The sequence below is a fragment of the Lissotriton helveticus genome, chromosome 9 (genome assembly GCF_964261635.1).
Source record: "Lissotriton helveticus chromosome 9, aLisHel1.1, whole genome shotgun sequence".
NCBI classification, from domain to species: Eukaryota; Metazoa; Chordata; class Amphibia; order Caudata; family Salamandridae; genus Lissotriton; species Lissotriton helveticus.
Genome location: NC_136070.1, coordinates 1,226,686,398 through 1,226,704,546, shown reverse-complemented (window position 1 = coordinate 1,226,704,546; position 18,149 = coordinate 1,226,686,398). Strand labels below are relative to the sequence as shown.

The window sequence follows — 18,149 nt, the reverse complement described above, 5'->3', positions numbered from 1 at the left end:
GGGCAGGACTGTGCAGGAGCGAGGCAGGAGCGAGGCAGGGGCAGGACTGTGCAGGAGCGAGACAGGAGCGAGGCAGGGGCGAGGCAGGAGCGAGGCAGGAGTGAGGCAGGGGCAGGACTGTGCAGCAGGGAGCAGGAGCGAGGCAGGGGCGAGGCAGGAGCGAGGCAGGGACGAGGCAGGAGCGAGGCAGGAGTGAGGCAGGGGCAGGACTGTGCAGGAGCAAGGCAGGAGCAAGGCAGGGGCAGGACTGTGCAGGAGCGAGGCAGGGGCGAGGCAGGGGCAAGGCAGGAGCGAGGCAGGAGTGAGGCAGGAGTGAGGCAGGGGCAGGACTGTGCAGCAGGGAGCAGGAGCGAGGCAGGGGCAGGACTGTGCAGGAGCGAGGCAGGAGCGAGGCAGGGGCAGGACTGTGCAGGAGCGAGACAGGAGCGAGGCAGGGGCAGGACTGTGCAGGAGCGAGGCAGGAGCGAGGCAGGGGCAGGACTGTGCAGGAGCGAGGCAGGAGCGAGGCAGGGGCGAGGCAGGGGCAGGACTGTGCAGGAGCGAGGCAGGAGCGAGGCAGGGGCGAGGCAAGAGCGAGGCAGGAGTGAGACAGGGGCAGGACTGTGCAGCAGGGAGCAGGAGCGAGGCAGGGGCAGGACTGTGCAGGAGCGAGGCAGGGGCAGGCCTGTGCAGGAGCGAGGCAGGAGCGAGGCAGGGGCGAGGCAGGAGCGAGGCAGGAGCGAGGCAGGAGTGAGGCAGGGGCAGGACTGTGCAGCAGGGAGCAGGAGCGGGGCAGGACTGTGCAGGAGCGAGGCAGGAGCGAGGCAGGGGCAGGACTGTGCAGGAGCGAGACAGGAGCGAGGCAGGGGCAGGACTGTGCAGGAGCGAGGCAGGAACGAGGCAGGGGCAGGACTGTGCAGGAGCGAGGCAGGAGTGAGGCAGGGGCGAGGCAGGAGCGAGGCAGGAGTGAGGCAGGGACAGGACTGTGCAGCAGGGAGCAGGAGCGAGGCAGGGGCGAGGCAGGAGCGAGGCAGGAGCGAGGCAGGAGTGAGGCAGGGGCAGGACTGTGCAGCAGGGAGCAGGAGCGAGGCAGGGGCGAGGCAGGGGCAGGACTGTGCAGGAGCGAGGCAGGAGCGAGGCAGGGGCAGGACTGTGCAGGAGCGAGACAGGAGCGAGGCAGGGGCAGGACTGTGCAGGAGCGAGGCAGGAACGAGGCAGGGGCAGGACTGTGCAGGAGCGAGGCAGGAGTGAGGCAGGGGCGAGGCAGGAGCGAGGCAGGAGTGAGGCAGGGACAGGACTGTGCAGCAGGGAGCAGGAGCGAGGCAGGGGCAGGACTGTGCAGGAGCGAGGCAGGAGCGAGGCAGGGCCAGGACTGTGCAGGAGCGAGGCAGGGCCAGGACTGTGCAGGAGTGAGGCAGGGGCAGGACTGTGCAGCAGGGAGCAGGAGCGAGGCAGGAGAGAGGCAGGGGCAGGACTGTGGAAAGAGCAGAAGTGTTCTGCAAAAGGCAGGGTCAGCACTCAGTAGGAGGGAGCAAGGGCATCCTAAGAAGCAGGCAAGAACATAACAGAAAGGAGCACGCACTCTGTGGGAGTGAGGCAGTGTCTGCAGGAGTGAGGAGGCCACTGTCACGAAGAACGGCAGGAGCTGTGCTGGAGAAATGCTTGGATTCTGCAGGAAGAGGATAGGCAGGGGCCGACATTGTCTGTGGCGGAGGGAAGCACAGAAGGGCTGCAGAACATACTTAGGAAAGAGCAGGGGCCCTGGCTGTAGGGGGAGGGGGGCATGGACTGCAGAAAGAGGCACGAACTCTGCAGGAGAATGACACGAACTGTGCAGGAGGGAGGACACGAGTCTGCAGGAGGGAGGCAGTCACTCATGAGATAGTGAAGAGGCGGTGCAGAAAGGAGACAGGATTGTGCAGGAGGCAGACAGGAACTGTGCAGAAGCAATGCGGGGATTCTTAAGGAGGAAAGTGGGGCCTGGGAGGAGGGCAGAGGTATAGTGCAGGAAGAGAGCAGGAACGCTGCAGGAGGACAGCAGGAACGCTGCTGGAGGAGACATGGTACGGTGTGGGAAGAGAGCACGGACGCTGCAGGGGGACCATAGGAACGTTGCAGGGGGACAGGGGGAACGCTGCTGGAGGAGAGATGGTACGGTGCGGAAAGAGAGCACGGACGCTGCAGGGGGACAGGGGGAACGCTGCAGGAGGGAAGCTGGTACGGGGTGGGAAGAGAGCAGGAACGCTGCAGGAGGACCGCAGGAACGTTGCAGAGGGACAGGGGGAACGCTGCTGGAGGAGGGATGGTACGGTGCGGGAAGACAGCATGGACGCTGTAGGGGGACAGCAGGAACGCTGCAGGAGGACACGAGGAACGCTGCTAGAGGAGAGATGGAACGGTGCGGGAAGAGAGCAGGGACGCTGTAGGGGGACAGCAGGAACGCTGCAGGAGGACATGAGGAACGCTGCTAGAGGGGAGATGGAACGGTGCGGGAAGAGAGCAGGGACGCTGCAGGGGGACAGTAGGAACGCTGCAGGGGGACAGTAGGAACGCTGCAGGGGGACAGTAGGAACGCTGCGGGCGGACAGCAGGAACGCTACAGGAGTGGAGCTGGTCCGGTGAGACCTCGACAGGGCCCGGGAGAAGAGCCGCAGTTGTGCAGGAGGACGCAGGTGGAGCACATGACGTGACAGAAACTGTGCAGGAGGGCAGATGCGAACCTGGGACACGCGCAGCGCCAGCAGTAGATCCGAAAGGGGTAGCGAGAAGGCAGGAGCTGGGCAGGGGGACAGCAGGGACAGTGCTGCTGGGAAGGACAGCATCTTCATGAGAAATGAAGGGCAAAAAGAGACCCCCGACCTTCATACATTCCATAGTTGTGTTTTGTGTTTTGGTCTGATTTTTACTAGTTTGTATAGTCACAATTCCTATTTATTGTATTTCAATCCCCTCTGAATGTAGTTACTCCTTTCTTTTTTAGATTTCCATTTTCTGTTTTTTTGGTTCTTGTCTCCAACTTTCTACGCGTTTATCAGTTTCGCCTTTCTCTGTCATTCCCTCCGTTGTCTCCTTCCTTCATTTAATTATATTTACTTCTAGATGAATTCCGCTACTCCTTTGTAATTCATTCTTGCCTTAACCGAGTCTTCTTTTTATCTTTCTTTTTCCCTGCCCTCCCAATGTATCTCTCTTTTCTTGGACTCTCTCTTAAACATCGCATGACATTCCTTCATTCATCCCTCCCCTTCTTTGTCTGACTTTCTTTCTTTTTTTCTTTCTTTCTTTCTGTCTTCCTTCCTTTCTTTCTTTCTCTCTCTCTCTCTCTTTCTTTCTTTCTTTATTTCTTGCTTTCTTTCTTCCTTTCTTCCTTTCTTTCTTCCTTTCTTTCTTCCTTTCTCTCTCTCTTTCTTTCTCTCTCTCTCTTTCTTTCTTTCTTTCTTCCTTTCTCTCTCTTTCTTTCTTTCTCTCTTTCTTTCTTTCTCTCTCTCTCTCTTTCTTTCTTTCTCTCTCTCTTTCTCTCTCTCTCTTTCTTTCTTTCTTTCTCTCTCTCTTTCTTTCTTTCTTTCTTTCTTCCTTTCTTTCGTTCTCTCTCTCTCTCTCTCTCTTTATTTATTTCTTGCTTTCTTTCTTTCTTTCTTTCTTTCTCTCTCTCTCTTTCTTTCTTTCTTTCTTTCTCTCTCTCTTTCTTTCTTTCTTTCTTTCTTCCTTTCTTTCGTTCTCTCTCTCTCTCTCTCTCTTTATTTATTTTTTGCTTTCTTCCTTTCTTTCTTTCTTCCTTTCTCTCTCTTTCTTTCTTTCTCTCTTTCTTTCTTTCTCTCTCTCTCTCTTTCTTTCTTTCTTTCTTTCTCTCTCTCTTTCTCTCTCTCTCTTTCTTTCTTTCTTTCTTTCTCTCTCTCTTTCTTTCTTTCTTCCTTTCTTTCGTTCTCTCTCTCTCTCTCTCTTTATTTATTTCTTGCTTTCTTTCTTTCTTTCTTTCTTCCTTTCTCTCTCTTTCTTTCTTTCTCTCTTTCTTTCTTTCTCTCTCTCTCTCTTTCTTTCTTTCTTTCTTTCTTTCTTTCTTCCTTCCTTTCTTTCTCTCTCGTGCACTCTCTGTCCCGCCCCCTCGACTCTCTTTTCTCATTCTTTCTTTCTTGCTTTCCTTCTTACGCTATCAGTTCCTTCCCTCCTCCCTCTCTCTCTCCCTCCCTCTCTCGCCCCTCCCTCTCCGAGAGGCACGAGCCTGCAGGTATGCTGCCCACACGCCAGGAAGGCACCAGGATGAGAGTGAGACCCCCGGGACAGCAGCATCAGAGGGCCGTGCCCCCACCCCACCCGTGGGCCGCATCATGTGGCACCAGGCTGAGGGGCAGGACTTGGTGCCACCTCCATATCAGCCGCATCTGAGTCCCTGGGTCTGGGAGCAGAGCAGACAGACACCCGCCGCGGAGGAGCAGAGCGCGCCCAGACACCGGAGGGGCAGGGAGGGCGCAGCCGCTGGACTCACTGCCCGGGGACTGTCCCAGCCTTGGAGCGCCAGCAGCGAGCGTGTCTGTGCCCTGCTGCCCACGGGGCGGTGAGCAGCCCTCAGCCGAAGCAGTGCCAAGGGGTCTGCGGCAGGGGGTGCCACCCTCCATGAACTGCCCTGGGATGCAGCCTGCCCCGCGGTGCCCTTTATCTCCTGCCCTGAGTCTGAGGGTGCCAGGGACGGTGCCCCGGGGCTTGCCCCGGCTGTAGGACTCAGCAGGGTGCTGTGCTGGAGCCTCCACTATGCAGTCCAAGACCTTACCCTGGATAGTGCTGCTGGCCTGGGCATCGTGGGCACACAGCGTGGCAGGTAAGGGGCGCCGGGCGCTTGGCACACTCAGACCCTGTGCCATCAACGCTCCACATAAACAACAAATGTCAGTGCCAGGTCACTTCGCCTTTTCCGTCTTCTTACTTTGTCTCTTTGTTTACTTTCTGTTCTCATATTTCTTTCCTGTGTTTTTTCTTTCCTTTTTGCTTCTCTTTCTTTCTATTGTTCTCTTTGTTCCTGTTTTCTTTCTTTCTTTCTGTTTTATCTTTTCTAATTTTTCTTTTTTCAGTTTCTTCCTTGTCTTTGCTTCTTTCTCAAAACTTTCTTCTTTCATTCCTCATTTTCCTAACAATTTTATTCTGGTAGCTTGTCTTCTTTCTCTTTTATTTCCTTTTTTTCTTCGTGTCTTTCTTCCTTATGTCTTGCCTTCTCTGCATTCGTGCTGGAATAAAGTGCGCTGGATTGTTGTTAGGTATGGTGGGGTACAGCTGAAAGATGTGGGTTCCTGAAGCTTCAGTGCCACGATGACCTGTGGAAATTGCTTTGAAGGTGATACTTCTAGCCAACGGCAGACGGTGTGTAGACTGTATTATCTGAGAAATGATTGACCTGACATTAAGGTTAAAAATAATTTCGCAATTGCACTTTGAAATTTGAATTCTATAGTTTATAAATCTTTATGGCATGCACCGAGGAATAATGCATAGTGCAGTCGGCAGAGTGCCAGGCTGGTGGTGGGTGGTACCCTGTGAATGAGTCCAAGGTAAGGGAGGTTTGACCTAAACGTCTCTTGATGTGAGGTGCTCGCTTCCTGTCTTGGTTCACTTGAGGCATCAGGCAGAGGTTTGAATCCAAGTTCACACCTGGGCTCCTTACCTGGGGCGATGGTTTGGGTGCAGGACTTTATTCCTTTGGCCAGTTGTCGACGGGTGATAGGGTCATCTGTTGGACTTTAGCTCGGACTGCACAGGGGTCCAGCTCTGATGAACTTTGAAGTTTTTGTTTTATTTGTGTATCATCCAGATAGTTGTAGCAATTCAGTTTGCTCAGCGCCAGCAGTGGTCTGAGATGCACCTTGAGGTGGAGGAGGGTGGTGGTGCATGCTTGTGGCACTCCAGGGATCATGGGCTAAAGGTCAGAGTGCAGGCTGCTAGAGGTCGAATGAGAGATCTCTCAGTCAAAAAGGAGTCAGTCCAGTGGACAGTGCCTTAGAGCTCATTGATTCGGGCCTCGGAGCCGAGTAGCACAGGATGATCAGCCATTGAAAGACAGCAGATAGACCCTAGAACAGGCGTGCAACGCCCATTGGGCTCAAAGGGCTTCAGCCCCCCCTCCCCCATCCCCGCCGTGGCTAGGACAGCTTCCCGGGCTGGCTACCGTCTTATTGCACCCCTTCTTAGAGCCCCTGCATCTCCACTCTGCCTATTGCTGGAAGAATTAGCCCCCCCACCCGAAATTTTTATCAGCCCCCCCCCCCCCCGAAGTTTGTCTCTAGTTGCGCCTCTGCCCTAGATTGCTGCTGTCTCAGTAGAGACAACCAGTGATGTCCTCTGTTGCAATTAGCACTCATTCAGTTCTCGTACTGGGCCGAGTCTGGTTTGAATTTCCGAGAGGTCCTTCTCCCAGTGCTGAATCTGTAAAAAAAAACATAAGTGTTGGGGCCCCCGTCAGGAGGGCACGACCACTTGCACCACCCACTGCCTCTGCCAACGCCCTGATGACAGTACCAGCACAACTACTAACCACCACCATTACTAGTCCAGGCCCCATAGCTATAAGAATGGCTAAGCCAGCAGCTATTAGTCCCTTTTAAAGTATATTGAATTAATAAACAATAGTTGCTGTGCTCATTTCTAAATTAGACAAACAGCGCCACCATGTGGCAGACTGTCATAAGTAGCTTTGTTGACAATTAAGTGCCAGTGCCGAGAACAGGAAAACACCTGCTCAAATTAAGCACTGCCTGATTCTACTCAACATAGGAGGATGATAGCTGTAGGTAGGCAGCTCTTTCAGTCCAGCTGCCTAGGAGAGGAGCAATGCAAATTAAGTAAAAGTTAGACAGTACTTAGTCGAATCCAGTGTGTTTTTTTTTCTACAGGCTGCGTGTGGGCAGTTTTTAGTTCTTGCAGGATGAGGCTAGGCTGCAGTGAGTCATGGATGGCTCTGTTTTATATTTAAAAAGGGCAACACTACCACACAAAGGCATCAAGGCGCTGTGACAGGAAGCAAAACAATGGAGAGAAACACAGATGGTGACTGACCAGGAGAGGGAGAATAAGATCAACAGCAAAGCCAAGTGTTCAAAGCCATAAAGAGAAATGACTGCTGCAGGCCCAGAAGAAACATAACATAAAACATAACATGTGTATTTGTAAAGTGCACGTTCACCCAGAGGTCTCTTGGCGCTGAATAACAGATGTTTATTGTTACCCAACTCAATGCTACACATTTTATCGACCTCAGATGGATGAAAGGCTGAGTGGACCCGCCGGGATTTGAAATTGTGGCCATGAGGTCGAACACAGACCCCTGCAGTAGATGCATTAGTCCACTGAGCCACCAGACCAGAGTCTGCAGCCAATAGGAACTGTTTACTTTGTTTGTTCTCTTCTTTTTCCCATTTCTGCAGTCTTCCCTCGCTTGTTTTTGATAAATCTCATGGTGAAAAATAAATCTTGGCCCCCAAGAATTAGTACCAATACCCATCACCTGCAACTTAAGCACTGTAGTGCCTGTAGAGGGATGTAGGAATCGACTTTGAGCAGAGACGTCCTCATTGTCTCGCAGACATGGATATGACATTAGGAACACAATTCTCGAGACTTATCTCTAGAGCTTAGAAGGTCAGTCACCAGACTCGGATACAACGCCCCCTCCAGTTTTTAGTGATTTCTTGTATCTCATTGCAGCTTCTTTTTATTTGTGGCACACCAGTTTTTACTTCCCTTCTTTTGTTTTATCACTCATTCATCTTTCCTTTTCTGTATTGTATTTTTGTTAGCCTTTCTATCGTGTTCTTTCTTTCGTGGAATGGACTCGTGCTGTAGTGACCAAGTTGTCAATGGGACTGTGAATGAGGAATCCTCATCTTGGTTTACACACTTCACCAGATGATTAAATCCCCAGAAAATCAGTGTAGCTTTGGGTTTCAGTACCTGGCACTACCTGCATGTCTCTCACTCCTTCACTCATCTTTCTTTCTGTTCTTTAGATATCTTCTCTCCGTTGTTGCTTGTCGCACGCCTTCACTTCATCTTTTAACTGACTGACATGTCCACCACTCAAATTACTTTCATATTTCACTATACTAATTCCCCACTACTCCTTTATGGGTTTGGATTAGCGTGCTACTCACGGAAAAAGCGCTTCAACATGCCATAAGGGGTAGCAAGCGCTATATAAATGCAAACCTTTTTCCCTCTTCTATCCCTCCTCTATCTTTCTCAATCCAAGTAACTGACTAAGATATCCACCGCTCAAATTACTTTCATATTTCACTAGATATCTTCTCTCCGTTGTTGCTTGTCGCACACCTTCACTTCATCTTTTAACTAACATATCCACTACTCAAATTACTTTCATATTTCACTATACTAATTCACCATTAATCCTTTATAGGTTCTGGAGCACCGTGCTACTCGCCAAAAGGGGTAACAAGCGCTAAATAAATGCAAACCTTTATCCCTCCGCTATCCTTCCGAATCCAAATAACTGACCAACGTATCCACTACTCAAATTACTTTCATATTTCACTGTACTAATTCACCTCTAATCCTCTATGGGTTCCGGAGTAGAGTGCTACTCGACGAAAAAGCGCTTTGACGCCTCTACAGGGGCAGTAAGCGCTACATAAATGCAATTACAATACAATACAATCTTTTCTCTCTGCCCTATGTCACCTCTTCTTTACTCCCAGTGTCTGATATTTCCAAATGTAATTCCGCGTTACATAAACCCACAGGCTGACAGCTGCACTCGATGGCTGTCTGGCAGTGGCAGGGTTCACGCAGAGGGCAGCGCGTGTCTGCCACAGATCACACATGCTGCGAAGGGCAGGGCGCTCTGCGGACTCCAGCTGGACGGAGGAGAGGCGGGGCTTGCGCTGCACGAGCCGGGTCCGTGCTCTGAAGATGTGATCAGAGAGGCACATTTCCAATAAGCCGAGGTTATTCCAGGTCACCGGTGCCTGGCGCTGACAATGCCCTCAGCAGCTGGCCCGGCCGCGCCTGCCTCCGTGTTACATGAGATGGTGCCGCCATCACATGTGAATAACACGCCTGGTTATTACACGTGATGGTTTACCGCTTCTTTGGCAGGAAATCAATAGACTGGGAGAAGGGGCGACCCTTTAACGCAGGCGTTCAGCAACGCGTCGATAATAATGCGCAATAAATGAGTCTGGGATCAGCACGTGCCACAGTGCATTAACGCAGCACTTAGGACTAGACGTGCTGTGATAGCAGCACTTAGAGGGTGTATGATACACAGAGGCAGCTGTGCCAGGTCTGGCCTCTCAGGGCCTCTCAAGTCTTACCCATACAGCAGAGGCTGGCCTCTCGGGGCTTCTCAAGTCCTTCCCATACAACAGAGGCTGGCCTCTCAGGGCTTCTCAAGTCTTACCCATACAGCAGAGGTTGGCCTCTCGGGGCTTCTCAAGTCTTACCCATACTACAGAGGCTGGCCTCTCGGGGCTTCTCAAGCCCTTCCCTTACAGCAGAGGCTGGCCTCTCGGGGCTTCTCAAGTCTTACGCATACAGCAGAGGCTGGCCTCTCAGGGCTTCTCAAGTCTTACCCATACAGCAGAGGTTGGCCTCTCAGGGCTTCTCAAGTCTTACCCATACAGCAGAGGCTGGCCTCTCAGGCCCTCTCAAGTCTTACACATACCCTCTGGTCCCAGTTGTGAACACATCTACAGGTCTCAGAGTCTCCAGGCCTTTTGCTGTCACTCAAAATCCAGTCAGAATCTATCTAGCTTGTGTGCAGACCTCGGCCTCTTTGCACCTTTCCCCTGTCACTCATGGGTCAATCTGGTCTGATGTCTTTATGTTTCCTCTTCACTGCCTAACATCTCAGGCCCTCACCTGTGTCACAATACCCATGCGTCCTGCCGCTCTGTCTGCAGAAAAGCCTGCCATTGCTAGTTGTCACCATGACTGCAGAGCTTGACATCTCTGGACCTCACCTGTGTCACAATAACTGTAGGTCCTGCAGATCTGTCTGCAGATGAGCCTGGCATCGATAGAGGTCACCACGTCTGCAGAGCCTGGCATCTCTGGACCTCACCTGTGCCACGATACCTGCAGGTCCTGCCACACTGTCTACAGATGAGCCTGGCATCGATAGAGGTCACCACGTCTGCAGAGCCTGGCATCTCTGGACCTCACCTGTGCCACGATACCTGCAGGTCCTGCCACACTGTCTACAGATGAGCCTGGCATCGATAGAGGTCACCACGTCTGCAGAGCCTGGCATCTCTGGACCTCACCTGTGCCACGATACCTGCAGGTCCTGTCACACTGTTGACAGATGAGCCTGGCATCGATAGAGGTCACCACGTCTGCAGAGCCTGGCATCTCTGGACCTCACCTGTGCCACAATACCTGCAGGTCCTGTCACACTGTTGACAGATGAGCCTGGCATCGATAGAGGTCACCACGTCTGCAGAGCCTGGCATCTCTGGACCTCACCTGTGTCACGATACCTGCAGGTCCTGTCACACTGTTGACAGATGAGCCTGGCATCGATAGAGGTCACCACGTCTGCAGAGCCTGGCATCTCTGGACCTCACCTGTGCCACAATACCTGCAGGTCCTGTCACACTGCCTACAGATGAGCCTGGCATCGATAGAGGTCACCACGTCTGCAGAGCCTGGCATCTCTGGATCTCATCTGTGCCACGATACCTGCAGGTCCTGTCACACTGTTGACAGATGAGGCTGGCATCGATAGAGGTCACCACGTCTGCAGAGCCTGGCATCTCTGGACCTCACCTGTGCCACAATAACTGTAGGTCCTGCAGATCTGTCTGCAGATGAGCCTGGCATCGATAGCGGTCACCACGTCTGCAGAGCCTGGCATCTCTGGACCTCACCTGTGTCACGATACCTGCAGGTCCTGCCACACTGTTGACAGATGAGCCTGGCATCGATAGAGGTCACCACGTCTGCAGAGCCTGGCATCTCTGGACCCCACCTGTGTCACGATACCTGCAGGTCCTGCCACACTGTTGACAGATGAGCCTGGCATCGATAGAGGGCACCACGTCTGCAGAGCCTGGCATCTCGGGACCTCACCTGTGTCACGATACCTGCAGGTCCTGCCACACTATTGACAGATAAGGCTGGCATCGATAGCGGTCACCCTGTTTGCAGAGCCTGGCATCTCTGGACCTCACCTGTGCCACGATACCTGCAGGTCCTGCCACACTGTCTACAGATGAGCCTGGCATCGATAGAGGTCACCACGTCTGCAGAGCCTGGCATCTCTGGACCTCACCTGTGCCACAATACCTGCAGGTCCTGCCACACTGTCTACAGATGAGCCTGGCATCGATAGAGGTCACCACGTCTGCAGAGCCTGGCATCTCTGGATCTCATCTGTGCCACGATACCTGCAGGTCCTGCCACACTGTCTACAGATGAGGAGGTTTGCTGATGAGGATCTAAGAGTCCTGATTGTGGTATATGGGGTGAATCTGGCTAAGAGGTACCTTGGGCCCAGGTTTAGTGAAGCTCTGAAAGTGATTAAGAGTATCTTAAATAGGATTCTCTTATGCAGTGGAAGCCAATGAAGGGTTTTAGGTGCTGCAGATGTGGAGGACCTACGTGGTAATTTCAAGACTAGGTGGGCTGCAGCGTGTTGTACCACTTGTAGTCTTGTTAGTGTTTTTTTATTAGCTCCCGCCAGGAGGGTGTTGCAGTAGTCCAGGCGTGAGAGGATCCGTGCCACCGCAACTGTTTTCCTTGCAGTGAGGGGGATGAAGTCAAAGTATTTTTTCACTGACTTGATAAGGTTAAAGCAGGTCCCTTCCACTGTCAATGCGTGTGGTCGGAAGGAGAGAGCGGTGTCAAATTGCACTGCTAGGTTTTTTGCTACCTTAACAGTAGTAGGAGGTAGTCTTGCACCCTCCGGCCACCAAGCACTCGGCTGGAAGGGATTGTCTTTTCCTATCAGTAGGATCTCTGTTTTGGCTGTGTTGCACCTGAGGTGGTTGTCCTTCATCCACTGGATGACCTCGGCTAGGCATAGTTTGAAATTGAGTTCAGCGTTAGTGGAATCTTTGTCCAGGGATAGAATCAATTGTGTATTGTCTGCGTAGGACGTTACTTCGATCTCAAATGAAGCTATCAGGGAGATGAGCGGAGTCATGTATATGTTGAACAACAGCAGGTTGAGGGATGAGCCCTGTGGTACTTCAGTTTCGATGGGACATTCAGTAGAGAGGAATGTTCAGAGGAACACTGCTTGCCTGCAATTGGTGAGAAAGGGCTCAATCCATGCCAATACGGTATTAGAGATGCCTCGGATTTGAGCCTTGCAAGGAGAATACTGTGTGAGATAATATCGAGCAAAATCAAAACTGCCTTCTTGCAACTATCCGCCATAGTTTTTAGAGTGTCCGCTATTTCCAGGAGTGCAGATTACGTGGAGTGCTTTGGGCGAACGCCAGATTGTCGAGGGTGAAAGATCATGGAGGTTTCGATGAACTTAGTTAGTTCTTTGTGGACTAGTCTTTCCGTGATTTTGCCCAGTATCGGGAGGAGCGATAGAGGACGGAGGTTGGAGAGATTGGATGGGTCAATATATATATATTTTTTCAGTGGTTTTATTATGGCTAGCTTCCATTCGTCTGGAACTGTGCCTGAGATTATTGAGGAATTGACTATCTGGTTGATTACTGGGTTGACAATGTCTATGATTTGGTGAAGAAGCATGGGGGGGGTCAGGCATCCAAAGTAGAACCTGATCTACAGGCGGCAATTGCAGCCCGTGTCTGCTCCAGCAAAGCTGGTTCAAAGGTTCGGAGTGAGTGACCAGTACTGACTGGGTCGGGCTCCAGGTCCCAGTCCTGGTTTTGTACGAGGGACGTTACAAAATCCTTTTGGATATTCTGGATTTTTTCCTTAACCTGTTTGCCGCGGCCGCGATTTTGCGGCAGTGCGGCACTTCCGCAAAACGGGCGGGGCCGTGTTGGCCGTTCGCAGCACCAGCGAGGTAGTGCTCGCGACGTCCAAAGGCCGACGGCAGCATGCAAGGGGTTAAAGAAGATTGAGATCTGATCACATAAGCTCTGAGAGGGAGGAATTTCTTACTGCATTGCTTTGGGGTCGGTAAAGGATTTTATAATTGAGAATATGATTTAAAAAATAAAAACAATTTGCCTGGCATCTCTGAACCTCACCTGTGTCAGAATAACTTTAGGTTCTGCTGCTCTGTCTGCCTGGCATCACTAGGGGTCACCATGTCTGCAGAGCCTGGCATCTTGGGACCTCACCTGTGTCACAATACCTGCAGGTCCTGTCACACTGTTGACAGATGAGCCTGGCATCGATAGAGGTCACCACGTCTGCAGAGCCTGGCATCTCTGGATCTCATCTGTGCCACGATACCTGCAGGTCCTGCAGATCTGTCTGCAGATGAGCCTGGCATCGATAGAGGTCACCACGTCTGCAGAGCCTGGCATCTCTGGACCTCACCTGTGTCACGATACCTGCAGGTCCTGCCACACTGTCTACAGATGAGCCTGGCATTGCTAGAGGTCACCATGTCTACAGAGCCTGGCACCTCTACAGGTTCCTTCATCTACAGGGCCTGGCATCTTTAGACACCCCCCCACTCCCCCTTGTCACACTGTTTGAAACTCTAAACTCTTCATCTCTCGATCTCAGTGCAATGCTATTACACAGCCTGGCATTTCTGGATAATCCCATGTCACATCGTTTGTACAAGCTGTCCTCGTTGGCTCTCTGCCGCGTCACTATCTGCAGTAACGAGCTTCTCTGGCGGTCACTCTGTTTGCAGAGCCTGCCATCTCTAGATCTCCCCTGTCACTGTGTTTGAGAGTCTGACACCTCCGGTTCTGTCACCTGTCACAGTTAATGTTAATGTTAAAACAACTTATAAAGTGCACAGATACCAACAGGTGTCTCAGTGCTGACTGCTCCAGGGGGCAGGACAATGGCCTAGATGTTAAATAGCCTACTTATTAAAGAGCCACATGTTTAATTGTTTCCTAAATGACAATAGGGTAGGCATGGCTCTGATCTGAGGAGGAAGAGAGTTCCATAGCTTAGCAGTGAAAACCACAAAGGTTCTGCCACCCCAATTAGCTCTATAGGTTCTTGGGACGACAAGCTGGTTAGCAACTGAAGACCGCAGGGATCTGCTGGGAGTATATATTTGCAATAAGTTCTTCAGAAAATCTGGCCCTGTATAGTGGATCGCCTTATAGGCAATGCACAACGCTTTGAATTTTTTTCTGCTACTTATGGGCAACCAATGAAGTTGTCTAACAACCTTAGAAACAGACTTAAATTTTGGTGTGCCGGAAAGCATCCTAGCAGCTGCGTTCTGTACCAGCTGTAACTTATTTAAAACCATTTCCTGTGCATTGATCAATAAACTGTTACAATAATCCACTTTGGATGTACCCAAAGGGGATTTTATCTTTCTCTTGGCATCAACCGGGATGAAAGGGAACAGTTTCTTCACCATTGTGTGAGTATAAAAGCATGAGGAGACCACAGCGTTAACATGGCATTTAAAGGACAGCTTGTCGTCGAAGACGTCACCCAGATTTTTGGCTTTAGTAACTGGGATAGGGGGCGGTCCCAGTTTACCTGGCCACCAGCAAACAGTCAGAACAGGCCCCCAATCCCCCGAACAACACCCCCAAGGTGTCTTCCATGTCAGGTGGCAGCCTCTGCCGAACCTTAATTCATCTGGTCCTACTCCCTGTTACATTGAGTACAGAACACGACCATGGTCGGTGTCGCTCATGTCTCTCGAAGAGCCTGGTCTCCCTGGCTATCTCCCCAGAGAACAGACCCCTCTCTTCGTGGGTGTCTTTTGCCTTATGTGCCATTATTTGTAATTGTAATTGTACATTGTATTTATATAGCGCTTACTACTTCTTACGAGGCATCACAGAGCTTTATTTTCAGATGCTGCCATCTTTGGGCCTCTTCGCTCTTACACTGATTCCAGAACCTGGTGCTGGCGGGTATCTTTCTTGTCACGTGCCCCTGTCTGCAGAGGCCAGCTCTCTGGACAGGGCCTGGTCTCTCTAGACGTCTAGAAGACCAAAGAGGTACGGTGTTCCTGGGTGACAAGCCGGCTCGACGAGGAGCAGACCCATATGATGAAGCATGAAACCTAGCTTGCTGGGTGTGTGAGGGTCCTAGTTCCGAAAGGAGGTATTCCCAACTTCCCCACCACTCTGAGTACCCACCAGGTGGCCAACTTGCCACCCAGGAACACCGTACCTCTTTTGTCTTCTAGTTCTTCCCATGGCAAGTACGGTGGACCTTTATCAAGCCCTCATTGTCCCCCTTGTTGTTTACTAAACTCTTAGGGCCCGGATCCCCCAGCATGCTCCACGCCCGCCCTACCCATCAATTAATCAACTTTGAGATAAGGTGGGTGTACAAAAGGCCATGTTTAATGACAACACTCATAAACATGACAATAGATGATTAAAAGAAAACACATTATCAAAACATTAACAACAGCTATTATTGAAGTATATCATCGAAATTGCATTGTTCATTATTAAAGCTGCATTTGCTCTTAAAATATTCTTCTTTCCCCCAGCACCAAGGGGCCCTCTGGTTCGCATCTCCTAGGCCGAGATGCCCAAGCAAGGTGCAACCCACCTGCGCCCCTGAGTGATGGGCCCCAGCCCTCGGGTCCTTGTCCGCCATTTCCAGGGCCCCACCTCTCCTCCACCAGGCTGCCCAGGATCCCAGGAGGCTCGTACCTGTCGCCCTAGCCTCCCCAACCGGTGGTCTCCATCCCCCTGCGGAGAGCTTACCTACTCTCCCCTCAGTGCTGGCCTAGGGAGTGCGCAAGGCGTACTCCCATCCATTTTGTAAGTCTATATCAATGGTCCAATGTCTCTTTTCCGCAACTCACCCCCTCAAACTACTGCTTTAGGGGACAGGTGGGTGGGAGTTCAAATCTTAATCTAAGGCGAGGGGTATGGGGCCAGGAGGGTGAGAGCAGGTCCGATGTAGGCGAAGGAAGAGGCCGAGGTCCCTGTGTTACTGACCTAAATAGGTCACGGCCTCTGCCCCCGCCCCCAACCGGACGTGCGTCACCTCTCGCCCCGGAAGCACTTCCTCTGGCCGGCCTCCCATAGGGCGGCCGGCTACCTACACTGACCAATGGCGTTGCGTGGGCCGGGGGACCGGGCCCTAAAGGCGGGCTCGTCTAGCCTCGCCCTTGGTACTAGACGTCTCCCATATCATTGTAATACAGGGATGCTTTATTGCAATACCTAAACGCATCCTTCTTTTCAAAGCTTAGTTGCTTACTGTAAAACTTGTACATTTGTAAGACGTCATTTATGCATTAAAAAGGGAATCTGTTCTTTGCCGTCTAGGACCTCATCCTGTGCAAATGAAGTATCTTTGGGTAGTTTTGAATCGTTGTGTGTGTCCCTGGGCTTGTGCGTGCCTTATATTACACACATTACCAGGTGTTAGTGAGCTTTTTCTGCCATCTCATACTTTCCCCTCACAGAATTTGTAACTTCTGTTCATTAGTTACTTACAGGCCATTCACAATATATTCTTGAATCTGCAGCATGCCTCACGTGTGCCCGGATTCCATGTATGTAGATGCTGTGTTCGTTGCCCCATTACAGTGTGCCCAGTGTGCCAAAAAACACACTTTCCTATTGTATTTATCAGCGCTGCATTGTAATTAGGATGAAAGGGGGTCAAACACTCTCTGCAATTTGGCTGAGAATAAATTGACCTAAACTCTTTGAAGAAACCCCTGTGTTAATGCACATTCATATAATATGAGGAAGAATGTAATTTTAAAATCTCTATTAAAGTGCCCCACTTTGCCTAATTTGAAAAAAAAAACCATACATTTAAACGTTTATTTCACTCCTGGTTGGGGTACATCAGTCTTGCAAAATAGCAGGCTTCCTTTTCACTCCTTCATGGCACATTGCAAAAGATGTTAACATCTTTAGAAAACGAAGTAAGGAATTCTGGGATATAGTGACAGCATTCACAATGGAAAACAACCCAATAAATCTATCAGTGACAATGGAAACGGCCTGCTCAAATGTCTGTTTTTTTAATATTAGACATTTAAATTGGTAAAAGATAGTGTACTCCACCTTCTGGCTTGGTACAGGAAGAAAACTGACATTTGAGGAAACAAATTACAGCATGACTCATGAATTGTTGAGGAGTGTTAGTGTGTGATCATCCATCTACATGCGAATCATCCCAGAGTACCTGTCCCTACTTTTATTTATCTATCACCTATAAGCTTTTGAGGAGCTTGTCTTTATTAAAAGTATGTGCTGAAAGAATTAGGGGCAGAAGTATTAAGAAAGACCATTGTTGCAGCACCAGTATCTTCAGGTCCATGCATGATGTGCTACTTCAGTCTAATCCCTTTCTTTGAATTCTGGGACTTGTAGTCCTATTTGATTATGTAATAAACAAGACTACAATCCTAGAATTCAAGGAAAAAGCCTTGAGTGGACAGGCACGGTGAACAACACTTACAACGCAACTTTTACATCGCAGAGCCTTTACAACGCAACCATTACAACGCAAACTATTACAACGCATTGCTCTGGGGGGCGCTCTAGGATAGGAAATAGGTTAATTTACTATCCAATAACCTTCCCTAGAGTCCACGGGGACTGGAGTTGGAATAGTAAATTAAACTATTCACTATCCAGCACCCCAAAGCACTATGCGTTGTAATGGACTGAGTTGTAATACTTACGTTGTAAAGGCATGCGATGTAAATGCATGCGTTGTAATGTCATACATCCGACAGGCACATCACACATGGGCCTGGGAAAACTGGCAGGGCTGCATTAACCCCTTCTTTTGTTCTCACTTTCCCCACCCGCCCCCCCTTTTATCGCTTCCATTTCCCTTTACCCCCAGCCCCTCTGGCCACCCATTGTTTGCCAGCCTTCTTTTACGGCTTACACTTTCATCTGAACTACTACAAACATGGCCATCATCTTGTTCCCTCCATGGCTTATCTGATGGTTCAGGAAGTTTTGGTTGTCTTCTCTAGTTTTATGATATGCTGGCTGCATTTACAATTCTAAGAAAACTTGAGTTCTAGTGTTTTGGTCCCTGCAAAGTGCACTGACACCTCTACAGTGGAAGAGTTACCCTAAGAAATA

The 18,149-nt window shown here is 50.6% G+C and overlaps 1 protein-coding gene across 1 annotated transcript in view; it reads left to right on the top strand.

Moving 5' to 3' along the window:
• The first annotated feature begins 4,184 nt into the window (after positions 1-4,184).
• LOC144782391 (netrin-4-like) overlaps positions 4,185-18,149 on the top strand; it is a 257,917-nt gene continuing 243,952 nt past the window's right edge. Inside the window, exon 1 of the mRNA XM_078661718.1 lies at positions 4,185-4,792. Within this exon, the coding sequence (XP_078517844.1) occupies positions 4,726-4,792 (67 nt within the window). The 5' untranslated portion in view covers positions 4,185-4,725. The remainder of the gene's footprint in view (positions 4,793-18,149) is intronic.